Raw genomic sequence first — 15,761 nt, 5'->3', positions numbered from 1 at the left:
GACTTTCCACTGGTCCCTCACGTGATAATGAAGCCAAATGTAACTCCCTTCTCTGCCTCTCAGGATGGTAGATTTTGCTGTACTCTTCATAGGAGATGAGTTTCGTGACTTGAGATCCCTTTAGTCCACATATACACATCCCTTAGGTTGAAACAGCTTCCCTCCATACTTGGAGCTCTGTCTAGATGTAATGAATATTCACCTGACTGAAGTAGAATGCCCAGAGAACTGGGTCTTACTTCTCTAGTTACTATATATTTCCCTACACTTGTTGTGGCCGTATTGTTGTCCAGAGAGACATGCGTGATTGAAATATGAATGTCAGTAGCCCCTGATTATTTGTGTTATTTGTATTTCAACTTGTATTAGAATTAAAGTGAGTGTTGGAAGTCCCGAAGGAACAAACAGAGAGAGAGCAAATTAAAAGTCTCTGTGTTGAGACATTGAGCACTTCATTATTTCCTACAAAATTTCAGTGCATCTAGCATTTAGCATTTCAACATTTTATATGTTTTTGTATAACCCCGTACTGATAGTTTGTAAGTGGCGAAGGGATAGCTTTGCTGGCACTTACAACTGAGATGAGACGGACTGGTGGAAGAAATGATAGGCGAATCAGAAAGTGTAACTCGTCCAGGAATTGAACAGAAGAGTTATCTTTGAAATTCAAATCGGGATCAGGGACTGCAGATCAAGAATAAGCAAAGTTATCAGCCTGCAGATGTTTAAACCTCAAGCTGGAAAAAACGTCTCACTGTCTCAGGTGCTGAAGGCACCCCAGTTGGTTGAAGCTACAGCATTGTGGCTAAAGTTATGAGGGAGAAGGTACTAGAAATCCATTGACTTCCTCATACTGAAAGTTATCATCTCTATAAGAATTAATTAAAGTACTAAGTAGATTTAAGTACCGCAAGAAAAAAGGAATCCCATGCTGATAAATGGTAACATCTTTCTTAATACTATTTAAAATAGTGATGGTTATAGTCATGGATATGATGATCAGTCATGATCGATTAAGCACTTGCTATGCGCTTAGCACACTGTTACTCAGGTTCCATACTCTGTCCCTCGTCATTAAAACTACCTGGTGAATTAAACACGGTTAAGTTCTTTGTATAGGATTAAAGGAACTGAAAAGCTGAATTAACATCTGGTGAATTCCAAAAGAAGAAACAAATAATATGAATCATTCGGGATAAATTTTTAAGAAGATATTTTGCTTTAGCAGTAGGATTAGGGTGGCGGTGGGAGGGTGGGGGCTGTGTTTTTATTTCTTTGCTGTGAGTTTTTGGTGATTTTTCTTCTGGCTCTGTATGTTGTGCTTTTTATCAATATTGGGAAACAGCACGACGGAAACTGATGAAGAAATCAGTTTGGCTACTAGTACTGTTTTATAAAGACTTGCCCTTGGACAAGATTTACACAAGGAAGTGCACCACTAGGTGAAAAAATTAGTAGCCTTTGCCAAACGAAGGCGCTTATCTTTGCAGATGAGCCACAAGTAACTAAAGGTGGCATGTTTAGAGTGATTAAGTTGCATAAAGAAAGATGGCTCTGAAATCACGCCTGTGTACTGCCAGTGGCTCGATTAGCTTTTCAAAACGATTCGCTCAGGGCGCACGTTATAATGTAATAACACAGAGAAATAGCTTAAGTCCTATAAAATACATGTGCTATTTTTGTACTAGGCTATTAGCCAAACCTCATTTTTTAACTTTGCTCTTATACCTTGAATATCACACTTGTATAAAAGCAATTTTTTTTTCTTTTGAAAGGCTGTTGGCGATGTAATCTTAACATCGACAGATAAAACAACAAAGCATTATTGGTTGAAAAGGAAAGCTAAAGAATGTAGCTCCCAAATTATGCAAGATTTCTAACAAATTAAACCAAAGGAAGGGCCATTCCCATAATTATGTTTCGAGAAAAAAATTCAAGTAAAGCAGTAATTTTAATCTCCCTTGAGCTGAAATTTATATTCGGGCTTCTCCTCATAAAAAATTGAACACACAAATGGAATTAGAATTTTTTTTCCTTCTATCACAGATATTGTATACAGCATGAAGACTCCAGGGTTTCTAATTTCTGAAAATAATGACTCTGTCACAAAGGAGAGGTAGATATTTGAAATCAAAGCAGTGAGTTGGAGATGAACAGCTCTCAGAAGGACACATGATCCCCTCATAGTCAGAGTGAGTCTTTTGTGTTTCCCACAGAGCATCTGTACAACCACCACGGCATTTTTGCACTTTTTCTTCTTGGCTTCGTTCTGTTGGGTTTTGACGGAGGCGTGGCAATCATATATGGCTGTAACTGGAAAAATCAGGACACGACTTATAAGGAAACGATTTTTGTGCCTTGGATGGGGTAAGCATATTAATCTTCCTTTTTGTGCTCTTGTTAAAATGACTTTGAACACTTATGTAATGAGTGAAGCTATAGAGAGTGGTTACCCCTGAGCTACTTTTTCTTTATGTTTAATTTAATATGTGGAAGTGGAAGTATAAGAGGCTGGTCATATTGGAACATTCTTTGAGCATCTGGAACTTTAAAAACAAGTAAGTATTGGATGACCACGTAGCTAGTCGGTTAACAATCAAAAGTGACCAGATGGTTTGAAATGAGACTTGGGGTACCTATAGGCAGAAAAATCAGTGTTCTCTACTAATAGGTTCTTTTTTTTTTTTTCAATTTATTTTGGGGGTAATTAGGTTTATTTATTTATACATATTTTTAATGGAGGTACTAAGGATTGAACCAAGGACCTCATGCATGCTAAGCATGTGCTCTACCACTGAGCCATACCTTCCCCCACTCTGCTAATAGGTTCTGAAAACAAAATGTCTTAAGACATTCAGGGCTCAAAGCATGGTGTTCTAGTCATGCACACTAGCCTTGTAGTCCCCACAAGAAAACTTGGAGGAGTCCGTTTCAAGAGTGCTACTCCATGTCATAAGAGAAAGCCATTTAGACAGTGAGTGAAACCGCATGGCCAGTCAGCGGGGTTCTCAAAGGAAACCCACAATTGCTGACAGGCTGAAGACGAACTAATTCTTCATTAGGCAAAGGCTCTCCCACATTGCCTTACGAAACGGACATCTGGAGCGTTTCGAAGGGCCGATTTAATGTTTAATTAGAATTAATAAATTAGTTTGAAGAGAATAAATGAATTAGTTTAATGAACTTAAGAAACTAGTTTTAGAAACAAAACAGCATTTTGTTGTAGTTGCCTTTGTGTTTCAAAAGACTTGCACACGAAAAAAGGGGGAATTGTGGACCAAATATGTAACAAACGCCTAACGTAGGAGAGGATAGGAGGCTAGAGGGAGCCTGAAAAATTACAAATAAGTGGACTTATTGCAATACTAGAATTATTCATGCTGGAAAAAAAACAGGACCAAGAACACAAAGATTATGCAGGTTCCAGCAAGGATCTGTTATGTCTGCACAGGCAAAAGGGAAAACCACTAAGAAGAAATAAGAGACTGTATTGAACTTACACTTTCTTAAAATTTTTGTCTAGATGTCATGTTAAAAACTTTCTGAAGTTGGACTGATACTGAATCAAGTATCAAAGAAATGCAGTATGCAGGGGAATGAAGACCTTCCTGGACGTATAAAGAGTAGCTTTCTCCGGGAATGTTACCTACTTTATTTCACATCATGACCAATGACCTGGAAGAGAGGGTTCACGGCTGGTCTCCAAGTTTACAGCTAATATCAGACTATGCTGGGTAGTTTCATATTTTCTAAACCAATGGTTTTAGACTTTCGGGAAGTCTGAACGAACAGAATCACGGCATGTGAGTTTCACAACGGTCAAGCATAGCATAACAAATTTAGAGAAAGTTTTTAATCTAAATTGTAGGCAATAAGGAGTATTAACCCTTCAGCTGTGACCCAGAAGAGAATTTTTTGCTAAGGAACTTGGTCTATTCAATCAAAAAAGTCAACTACATGAAAAAGGAGAAGGAGAAGAAAGAGGAGAAGACATTATATATATGTCTGTACATATGTATATATACGAATATATATACATATGAATATATATGCATATATATATACACATACACACACATACATAGAGAAAGACTGGCCAGTATTTGTTTAAAAACATGGTGTTGCAGGGGGAGGGTATAGCTCAATGGTAGAATGTGTGCGTAGCAAGCACAAGGTCTGGGTTCAATCCCCAGTACCTCCATTTAAAAAAATTAATTTAAAAAATAAATAAAACTAATTACCTACCCCCTCAAAAAAACCCTCAAACAAACAAACAAAAAAATATGATGTGTCCCTGGAAGATGTTCCCATACTTTTTGTCAGTAAACCTCATGGAGGAAGGTAATGTCACTTGGAAAGATTCACAGAAGAGAGTAGGCAGAATAAGGGAAGACGATTGGAAGAAAGAAGATGGGGCAGGGCACACAAGAAGATGATTAGATGATGGATTTTTGCAACCTGAAAAGGCACACGTGGTCTTCTTGAATAGAAGGCATGACTGGAACTTAAAAGCCAAAATTAAACAGCCTAGATTAGACTGAACCACATTCACTAAAAAGCCAGGAGTTTCCCTGTAACTTGAGTAAGATAAGTGTGCTTGATGGAAACATAAACTAGAAGATGTCAGTTCAGAACTGATGCAGGGAGGCAGGCACTTGAATTCCAAGTGGGACTGAGCAATGCATGGAATGATACCCACTTAGAGGTTCCTGAAGAAAAACTGGCATACATTTCCTGACCTTCATTCAGGAAGGAGGATAACCAGGAAGCTTGAAAATCAATTTCTTAGGGCATTGAACCCTGTTCCTACACTGCTGGTTATGATAAGTAAATCATAAAGGAAGAATTAAATGATAAGATTTATTTTTTTCTATCTTAGTAGAAGTCAACTTGATGTGGATCAAGATGAAGCCAACAGAATGTTCCACTTCTCCGCTGCTCCATCACACCAGAACATCCTTTTTTTTTTTCTTTTTTTGCCTTTCTGATTTTATAACTATAAATTTCCTTTATAACAGTGTAACCCCATAGGAAAAAAATAACTTAAAAGATATACTAAATCTCTATTATTAGTTTCCTTTAAACCCATGTCAAATGTGGTGGTAACCTAGCAACATCAGAGAAGTGCACTGAGTTAAAAACCCAGCTGTCATGTTCATATTTTTGTACTTGGGAGAAATTTTGTAATGGAAGCGTACTTTGTGGTAGTTCCTCCGATTTCAGTGGTCGAGTGTGTCCCAGCTTTGCTTGAGTCAGGAGGCGCAGTGGTTGTAGCTGAACGTGAACGGTGACAATGCTTTCCTTGCAGGTTTACCAGCGTTAGTGGTGGCCACATCAGTTGGCTTCACCAGGACAAAAGGATACGGCACTGATCACTAGTAAGTCCGTCCACGGTGCTAAATCGTGTTTATGATTAAGTAAATCATCAAACATGCTTCATGACTCTTGGTTGGCATTGCTGGTGGCTTGCGTTTTTTCACTGAATCCTTAATGGTAGAAATTGCAGTCCTGAGGAAGGAGGTAAGGTAGCTTAAAGGCACAAAAGGTAGACATTAAATGCAGCAGTGCTGTTCAGAATTCTTGTTTCAATTTCCCATTTCTTTGTAAGACCAGGTTCCTTAATTTCAAAAGCACTTCCGTATTGACTTTGCATGTTCAATCTTAGATACATCTTTTAAAGAACTGGATACATCTTTTATTGTTATTATTATTTTGATTTTTCCCCAACGACTTACTGTTTTTTTGTTGTTGTTGTTGCTGTTTGTTTTTTTAATCAGGGAAAGGAGTTAATTAGCTTTATTTATTTATGTATGTATGTATTTAGAGGCGGTACTGGGGATTGAACCCAGACCTCATGCATGCTAAGCATGTGCTCTACGACTTGAGTTATACCCTCCTCCAAGAACTGGATACATTTTGACATGTTTACCTGGTAGAATATGATTCTGCTCAGAGCTTCTGATTTCACAGATAATAATATATACTGGTTATCAACCCAATTTTGTCATGTTAGTTCAAGTTTTGCTGCTGTCTTAGGGTAATACATATTAAAACTTGTAGATCAGGAAATCAGTAGATTCCACATTAGAAAATCCCAGGGCGATGGAAGAAATTACAAGAGGGAAAATGGGATATTGCATCTGCCCATCCTAATCAGAGCTGTCCCACTGATACATCCTGTGAGAAAGTATATAAGTAAAGTTTATATTTAATATTTCAAATGTCAAAAATGTACTTCCGTGTTTTACTTCATCTACCTTTCAAGCTGCAGAGACAGCTAAGGAGTGGGGAAGAGATGGGCATTTATTAGAAGCCGAAGTCTTAAAGTGATACCCTGTTTAAGTGTCCTCCGGTTTGAGATAGGAATCACTGCCAGTTAGATCCTCCGGTGAGTTCATCCAACTGGCAAGCGTGCCGAGAGACACCCCATCACCTGCCCATCCAAAAGAAACTTCCAAAGAACTGAGAAAACTCATGTCATCAGAGCACTTGCTTTCCTTGTGTGATCTATAGTCTGGAAAAACTTCCTGATGGCATGTGCTGTGAAGCAGTGCTCACTAAAGCAACGCTCCCTTTAAGCTATCACTTCTCACAATGGCACGACTCTCACTGAAAAGCACCGAACTGGGGCTATGGAAAGTAGTAGGATTATAGATGACATGGCTCCAACTTTCCAGAAGCGTATGATTCAAACCAAATGTGATATGACGATGAATGTATGAGTTTGAAGACTGATTTACACAAAAATGCAGTAGAAATTTAGGGGTAGTCCAGACTGAAGTTCTCCCTATTAGGTGTATAGATCTGTGAGTTTTAACGAACGCGTACATCACGCAACCACCACCACAACCAATATAGCGAAGTTCTTAGAACAGAGAGAAAACTGTTATTGTTCATTGTTGATTGTTGGTAATTTTGGAGGCAGCGTGCTGAATCTGTGGACTCAGAAGCAATATTGAAAGGGTCAGAGGTCAAAACCAGGTGCATGAAACGGTGGGCACAGCTCTTCATCCACAGGGAAGAAAGGGTTCCCCACACTTTCCTTGTGTGGACCTTCCTAGTTCATGCACGTGCATGCGGTCCAGCCTGCAAAGCTCCCGTGCCCAGCTGTATGTCCTCCTGACGGTCCTTTGCTGTGAGAGAATGACTGTGTTTACCTAATGTGTTACCAGGTCTATAGCAAGGCAAACCTGCACCTCATGGTGAATCTAGAAATTGAAACAAACACAGCTGCATTCATTTTTATTCAAATGCTTGTCTGTAGTGATGTTTTTTAGTAATCTGGGAAAAAAATAAAATTAGAAGCAAAAAAAAAAGAGCATGCAAAAATGTAGATTTTCCATTCCCTGAAATGACGGCTTTTAAACCAATTTCTCCCAAGATCTCAGTGGCCTCAAAGAAGGACAGATAAATGGCACACGCGAGGCTCTAAAAACACATTGTTCTTGCTTAAAAGGATATTTGAAAAATTCCATAATGGGTATAAAACAGCATTTTACCAAACTGAAGTAATAGTCACCTCGGTACTGAAAGTCAATATAAAAATCTCACCACGAGAGTAATTTGTCTAAAATGGTTTAACTGTCTGACAGTAAAGCTTTATCATAAATGCTTCTTTTCTGTGAGAGGTAGATGGTAGTTCTTACTCACAAAATGCTCTAATTGGAGCTTTCCCCCACATCTTCTATGCATTTTTAAAAGAAACTACAAACCTTTGAAATATGCCAGAATTCCAGGGCTAAGTGCGTAATCCACATTGTTTGTGTCACACTTAAATGGTTTAGCACTTATCACTAATTTTCGTTAGTTTTTGTCTGATGTTATTTTCAGCTGCTGGCTCTCTCTTGAAGGAGGCCTGCTCTACGCTTTCGTGGGACCTGCAGCCGCTGTCGTCCTGGTAAACACCTGAAATCAACTTTGTTTTCTTGGCAAAGTCTGCTCTGTTTCCATTAGAGTGACGATTTGGTATTTATTATGTAGAAATTTTAAATGACTCTTTAAGTTTGAGTATCAACTGCTAGTCAGTCCTTTATGACTTTAAAATAGCCTTCTTTTGAAGACTGGAGAATCTGAAACGTGAGTGGGGGATTTCTCTTTTCTAGTAATTTCACATTTGTGGAGAAGTTTGAGTATAGTCAGTGCTTCCTCCCTAATGTGCAGAATTTCATCACAGATTATTATTTCACCTTTACACTGCTTTGTATGATCTATAGAGTTTTCAGATCTCGTAATCCTAATAACTGCAGCTGCTATCAAATATCAACAACAACAAAAAAAGTAATGTTCATCTGTCAGAGTTTCTCAGCCTCAGTGCTGCAGACATTTCGAACTGGACATTTGGGAGGCTGTCCTGTATGTTTAGAAGTATCTGTGTTGTCTATCTACTAAATACCAGTTGTCCCCTTCAGTTGCAACAATCAAAAAATGTCTCCAGATGTTTCTCAGTGTGCCCTGGGAGTAAAAAATCACCACCCCTAGTTGAGAACCTTTGCCATATGTTATGCATAAGGGTTACAAATATTTCTTTTTTTTTGAATCACAAAATAATTCCTTTACATGTTTCCTTGTGGGAACGTGAAAATTTCCTACCAATTAACTTTCCCTCTCTCTCATTCTCTCTCTCTGAGCTTACTGATTACAAGTCTTTCTTGTCCAGTAACATCTTTGGAAGATGGAAGAGAGAAGAGAAACGGTCTGAATTAAATACAAAGATCCATTTCACTGTACAATTAGATTTCCGATCAAAAGTTACCCTTTAGAGTCTTGAACGATTCATTCAATAAATTGGAAGCCAATGATATCTTTCTTAATAACTCTTTGTGACGTTTCTTCTTTTAAAGTTGGTTCTCCCTCCTCTAAGTTACAGCAGAGAGTGGAAACTGAGATTCACAAGAAGGAAAAAAAAAATCTAGGCATGGGTGTTCTCAAGGGTATGGGGATACCGAAACTATTAGACACATTTTTGTCAGCTGCACTGAATTTTTATTTGGTGAATTGAATTATTTCCCTAGGCTACTAGGTTAATATACATATAACCCTAAGATGAAGGAACAGAGAGTATGGGTATAATTGAAAGACCAAAGGATGGGCTTGGGAGCCGTGATGAATTCCCTCTTGATTAAATTGTAGATTAATAGAATCCATGGAATACACTTTCTTTTAGTTCAAATAATAGAAGGACGAAGATGAGTAAGTCTTTCTCTGGATTAAGTGGTATTTTGTCAGGAAGCGATAAAGAGTGACATCTTCTAAGACCCAGGTTACCTAACAGATGCTTTGAGTCCTTCTTAAACCAGCAGTTGAACAGATTTCACCTTGATACTTCATCTGGCCAAAGTGTACTGGGGAAGTGGAATTTTCTTTTTTATTAACTGGTCATCCTGCTTCATGTAAAACAGCTTTTGGTGAACTAGTAGTTTCAAGGTAAAGGCTTCACCATTTGCCTTGGGGGACGCCCCAAGATTCTTTTGACCCTGGAAGGGAAGGGCAGGAAGGTGAAAAGGAGAAAATATTTTTCCCTGCTTACCTTGGGTTCAGCATTGTACTGGGTTCCTTTATCAGGAAGTTCTGGTAGCTTAGAGAACCGTGGGCACTTATAATAAGCTCCTATCTCTACAGCATTTTACAGGTTTACTTGAAAAAGACAAATATGTGTGATTTCGTTTCAGCCGTATTAGGCAAAAGACCTTTGAGGCAAGTGAGATAAGAGAGCCTTAGAAAGAAAATGCTGAGAAGTATTCAATAGAGCACATTATAAAAATCGGTGTTTGTGTCCATCTCTTAAAGGATGCTGTGGAGTTGAGTTGGCTTTCGCTTTTGTTTAGAAAAGCCGGGGGCATCAAAATGCCCCCCACCCCACAGGCGAGTCAGCGACACAGCATGAAGAGTTTCAGCGTTCTGTTCTCCCAGCTGGGGCAATGACAAATTCTTAGCACCTGCGGCTGCCAGGGCTCACCCTCTCCCCACCCTGCGAGACTCAAAATCTTTTGACTCACAGGCGTAGGGTGAAACTCATTTAGCTAATTTATTTCATTCAGGGGTGATTCAGAGAGAAGAATGCCAGATTGGCATGGTATAGCAATTTAAAAGTTAGACAGCCGAATGTTCATTTCCTCAGTGTTAACTGAGAAGCATGGAAATTAAATGGGTTTAATGTACCTTATTTTATTTTATTTTATTTATTTTGGGGGATGGAGGAAATTAGGTTTATTTATTTATTAGTTTATTTATGTACGTAAATAGTGGTACTGGGGATTGAGCCCAGGACCTCTATGCATGCTAAGCACACACTCTACCATTGAGATGTACCCTCCCCGCACCAGGTTTAGTGTACTTTGTTACGTTTTTTAATTGTGATATAGTCAGTTTACAATGCTGTGTCAGTTTCTGGTGCACAGCTTAATGTATTTTAATGTAACATTAAAGTAACACACCTATTCAACTCAGAGAATCCTTTAATGATGGACACCACTGTTAAATTGTTCCGTTTTCCTTTACGTGCTTGTAAAATGTTTGAGAAGTGCTTTATGTCACTCCTGTTGTAAGTATATAACTCGAGGTTGTACATTGAGAAAAATGGGTTTTCAGGAGAAACGGACCTGATTCCCTTCAACATCATTGAAAGGCCAACCTTTGTTTCTGTTTGACAGGTCAACATGGTGATTGGCATTTTGGTATTTAATAAACTTGTTTCCAGAGATGGGATCCTAGATAAAAAGCTCAAACACAGAGCCGGGTAAGCTGCCCTTGGTGGATTTTGTAGGTTCTTTACCAGGGAGTCCCATACTCCAATTCCAGAACATCGACTGCCTTTGACTGTGCCTTGGATTTTGTTCTTGACAAACTGGTGTATATGGTAGATTTTGCCATTTGAGTTTCCAATGGGTGGTTCTTCAAAGGTGTGGCCAAAATCTAAAAACAATGAAAAAGATTGTTAAGAAAAATCTGTATTTGTGTGTGCATATTACCTGTTTATAAGATAAGAAGATTAAATATCAAGGCTAGACTTAAAATATTTATCCTTGGGGTGGGGGTTTTCAAAGACCTCCTAGTTTTGGTCACCAAGGACAGGAGGGTAGATTGAATGTAATTTCAGGGTGGGACGCAATGGAATCAGAACAAGCAAACCTTAGTAGGGCAAAAAGATTGCATTTTCCTTGATTAGTTGTCTGTTGCAGAAAAATTCTTCACTTGAAATAATCACTTATGGAACACTATTCTTGTCATATATTTTCATTTTTATGACATTTTCACTATAACTTGCTAGTTATTCATAATTTTCACAGGCACATTTTAACCACTTATAAAATTTAGAAAAGCATCCCCTTTAATTTTACTGTTATTATAATATCACCGTATCTAATGACTGAATAACATTTCATAAGCAGGTTGATAGCAGCTTTTTAAGGTTGTATCGTTACCTCATATAAACTTGTAAAAACTTGAATGAACTATTAACACCTTTTAGTTTCCTTTTGTATCTTATCTTATTAAAAGTTTATAGCTTTCTCCTTTCTGTTTAACAGTACTTTCATTCAAGACTTACCCCACAATTGTTCTCATTTCTTTAATAATTTATAATATTATTTAAAGTCATAGTATTTGATCACTGACTGATGGGAATTTTGAGCCCTTTGTGCATTTATAATCTATGTAATGATTTATAAGATAAGATCATCCAGGCATTTTTTACCCTGGTAAAAGACAAGATTTACTGGCTTGCAGTTTAAAGTTTGATACCACTCGTGTCAAACATTAGAGCAGAAATGGTGTAACAGAAACATCATTGGCGGGGATCACTTCCCATGTAGAGACTCTTTTCACTCCAGATGAGTCTCTAAAGCAACTTTTAATAGGCAGCCTTGAACTTGTACACACACCGAGCATCCCATTTGAACTTGAAACTTAAACACTATTACTCGTTAGTCAGCAGGTTTGCTTGGAATTGAAGCAATAGCTACTTCAGTTGATTCTGTCTGGATTAATCCTGTCATACTGGGTACTGGGTAGAGAAAGGCAATTCTGTCACTAGCACTGTAAACTTGTATGATTATTGTTTTTAATTGGGATGGAGGAGTTTAGTGGTTAGGATAAAGCTTTGAAGTAAAAGAGAAAGCCAAGCCTGGCATCTAGCTCTGCAGTTTCCTAGCTGTGTGTGTCCTTGGGCACATTATTTCATCTTCCTGCAGCTCAGTCTTCTCACCTGTAAAATGGGGATACTAACTCTTGTCTCGTAATAGAGTAGATGACATACACTGTGTATAAAGCACTCATTAGAGTATCTAGCAAATAGCAAGGCACTCAGTCAGCAGTTGGTGACTATTGTTATGATGGGTTAATTGAAGAAGCCAAGCTGGACAGGTTGTTTGCAAAGGACCCTGAACTTCTGTCAGTCAAGCATCGATGAGTCCACTGTTCACAACACTGAGGTCAGGAAAAACAGATAAGATTATCAGAATGAATGTAATGCTAAGGATTTATTAAGCTCAGTCAGTATTTTTTTCTCACTTGATTATTTTATAGGTAATATCCAATTTGATTCACATAGCTCTTTGTAAGAGATAACATAGGCTAAGGAGAAATGACAACATAGGCTTAGGAGAAATGACAACATTGTCATATTATGAGTTTAGAAATTATCCATTTCTATCTACATACTAATTTTAAAACATCTATTTCTAAAAACATTGTTAGAATTTAAATCTGTTTTACTGGGAAAACTGAGCCAAACAGTTTTTTTCCAGTTCAAAGGCCACAGCTTGAGAGACAGAAATAATGTAAATATATGTTATGAAAGCAGAATGCTAGTTACTGTCCAAAGCAGACGAGAACTATTAACAAATTAATGACTATAGGTTTTTAATTTTTTTCTATAATATAAAATGCTATTTTAGCTTTAAGTGTGTCTAGGTGAAACTTTGTCTCTATTTCAAAGTGTGATTGAATGAATTTTTTTTGGAAGATGTGAGTATTTGCAGCTAATTTTTAGTTCACAGAGAAGCAGTGAGGACTGTAATAAAGAAAGAGTTCAGTAAAGAACAAAGAATCAAAATTACCGAAGAAACACTGGGAAGGAAGCTAATTGATTAACGGAACAATTGATCTTCCTAATTGTAAATATTGACCATTTTGGGTTGTTTGAATATACATATATAGCAAGCATTTCTTTTGAAATGTTATTATTTAGAATCAAATATGGTATCAAGATGTTCCTCCTCCCATTTTTTTCTACTTCTTTGTTTCCTTTCTTCTTTCGATCATCAAATTACTATAAACTGCCAAGCATATAGTTTATGCTCAATAAATATTTATAAAGGAATGATTGAATGAATGTTTAATAAATGAAACAATAGTTTGACTAGTTTTATAACACTCAGACTATATTAACTTTTTCTGATATATAAAATATGTTTACCCAGGGGGCAATTTATTGCAAGTGTCAACACATCTTACATAAAATGATAATTGGAAAGAATGAAAACAAGATAAAATGATGTGTCTATTTAGAAAATCTCAAATAAAATACTTCATTTTCTCTTTTTTTTCTGCAACGGAACTTTCTTATCTACTATTTTGAACTCTGTATTGTGGAGAACACTGGTCTACTCAAGTCTTCTGGGAGTAGTTTCAAACACACTGGCATGTCCATTGAGGCACGCATGAACCAAACAGGATAGACTGTGATTAGTTATTATTTGGAAAAGTCTAGACACGTGTGACTAGCACACATGCCTCTGGGTTGAATCAGTAAAGTGAATGATTTAGAATTCTATTCCCCACCCCCACATCTAACTCTGAAAGCTTTGATTTTCCTCCTGAGGTTTAGTAGTCAATCTACTTACTTAATAGCTTTCAGATTTATTATCTCATCCAAGTGTTATTCACCAATGAGTGGACTTCTTTAAAAGAAACCAGACATTCTGAATAATAAGTCCCTTATGACTTTCTCTGTTTTACCATTTTTATTTTACACTTGGTCCACTACAATTTTATTTTTTTTAAAGAAACCTCCTGGGCAAACTTATGTCCATTGCATGGGGATGGACAAGAGAAAGACACCACACAATTATTTCAAAGTGTTTTGAGATGTGATTCAAATAATTTCTTTTTGATTTTTCCTAAGAGGATTATGTTCTCATAAACCAGTTATTTTCAAAGGTCTTTTTTCTAAAGCAAAATGTATGTAAAGTGTTTTCTATGTAGTAGGACTTTGCTTCTATGAGATAGTAGTAGATGGAAACTCAATTTACTTGCAAAATCCTGTAGAGTTGAATAGACCATTTAAATGCTATTATGTTGGGGTCTATGACAAAATGTTCAGAATATTTTGAGCTTAACGGCTATGTTAAATGTGTTTTATGAAAGCTAAAAACTCTCAACCTTTTTTTATCAACTAATATTTCATCAAATTTCATCAGCCCCTATATTCAGATCATCCTAAAGTACAGAGAGTACATCGATGTTATAAGAAATTTCAAAATATGAATTTGTTGAGATAAAGGCTACATCTTCTACAAATGACTAATGACCTAAAATACCTATCTTCCTATATTGGACTTCTGAGATACATGTTTACATTTCAGAGGGTTTTAATTGGTATTACGTGCCTTCTGTAAATGATGATGAAAATCTTTGAAGCTAGGAGTCCTTAACCTGCTTGATGATCAAAGGTCTGAATAAAGGGTTTCCACTGTATGTCTACACAAAACATATGCTTATGTTTAACTCAGTGCATTGGACAACTTTGATCTGTAGACACAAGGGCCATTTATGGTGTAAGTGATGGAAATGTGCTTCACATGTAACAAAGGCCCATATCAAGAGGTAAATGTTACAAAAATAACGTGTAGTGTAAATGCACCTGTAGGATAACCGAGAGCATTCTTCTTTTGATAACTCTACTTTTCTGCATGAAATCTTATTTGAAAGCTAACTTGCAGCAGCAACTCTTTTTTTGGTGACAATTCAATATTTTGTTCTTTTTGTGGGTGTTCTGTTTGTTTGCAGTCAGATGAGTGAGCCTCATAGCGGTTTGACGCTCAAATGTGCCAAGTGTGGAGTAGTTTCAACAACAGCTCTGTCAGCCACCACCGCCAGTAACGCCATGTTAGTCCCAATCATTTACATCTTCTTGTTACCAATCTTTTACAGTGCATGTGAGAAAATGCTATGATGGAAAAAAAAAAAGTGTTTGCTAATATTAGCGCTAAGAGTATACTTAAATATTTATAATTTGCAACTTCCTTTATAATTATGGTGGGCTGGTCTATAAAAAAAGAAAAAGTAACTAAAACTATAGAATGTTATCTGCTTTGTGGTTTCCGAGTTAATGGTCTCGGGGCCACGGACAAGAATGCTTGGTTGAGTAGGGGTTTGGTCATTGCTGGGGATGTATGTGCAGTACGTCATGTGACCTTCTCTGTCTCCCAACAGGGCATCTCTTTGGAGCTCCTGTGTGGTGTTGCCCCTTCTGGCTCTGACGTGGATGTCTGCGGTTCTGGCCATGACAGACAAACGCTCCATATTGTTTCAAATCCTTTTTGCCGTGTTTGATTCATTGCAAGGCTTCGTGATAGTCATGGTCCACTGCATTCTTCGGAGAGAGGTGAGAGAGAGCCTTCTTGAGAGAGAGAAGAGACAGACTTAGAAGAATATTTTCCATGTTAACAAATGTGATTTTTTTTTCGTACCTTGATCTTCAGATTAAAGCTGGTCTCCTCTAAAGACGATCGCTTAGGAGTCAAAGCTAAAGGGAGATTTTA

At 37.4% G+C, this 15,761-nt stretch overlaps 1 protein-coding gene across 5 annotated transcripts in view; it reads left to right on the top strand.

The window, feature by feature from the left end:
- ADGRB3 (adhesion G protein-coupled receptor B3) overlaps nt 1–15,761 on the top strand; it is a 685,483-nt gene that overhangs the window by 626,746 nt on the left and 42,976 nt on the right. For 4 of the 5 annotated variants that reach the window (XM_032484465.1, XM_032484463.1, XM_032484464.1 and 1 more), the window contains 6 exons: nt 2,217–2,367; nt 5,309–5,378; nt 7,831–7,897; nt 10,650–10,735; nt 15,007–15,105; nt 15,433–15,604. In XM_032484465.1, the coding sequence (XP_032340356.1) occupies nt 2,217–2,367; nt 5,309–5,378; nt 7,831–7,897; nt 10,650–10,735; nt 15,007–15,105; nt 15,433–15,604 (645 nt within the window). The remainder of the gene's footprint in view (nt 1–2,216; nt 2,368–5,308; nt 5,379–7,830; nt 7,898–10,649; nt 10,736–15,006; nt 15,106–15,432; nt 15,605–15,761) is intronic. The other variant, XM_032484466.1, reaches the window with a different exon arrangement.

Source organism: Camelus ferus, chromosome 8 (genome assembly GCF_009834535.1).
Source record: "Camelus ferus isolate YT-003-E chromosome 8, BCGSAC_Cfer_1.0, whole genome shotgun sequence".
NCBI classification, from domain to species: domain Eukaryota; kingdom Metazoa; phylum Chordata; class Mammalia; order Artiodactyla; family Camelidae; genus Camelus; species Camelus ferus.
This window is presented reverse-complemented; position numbering and strand designations above follow the sequence as displayed.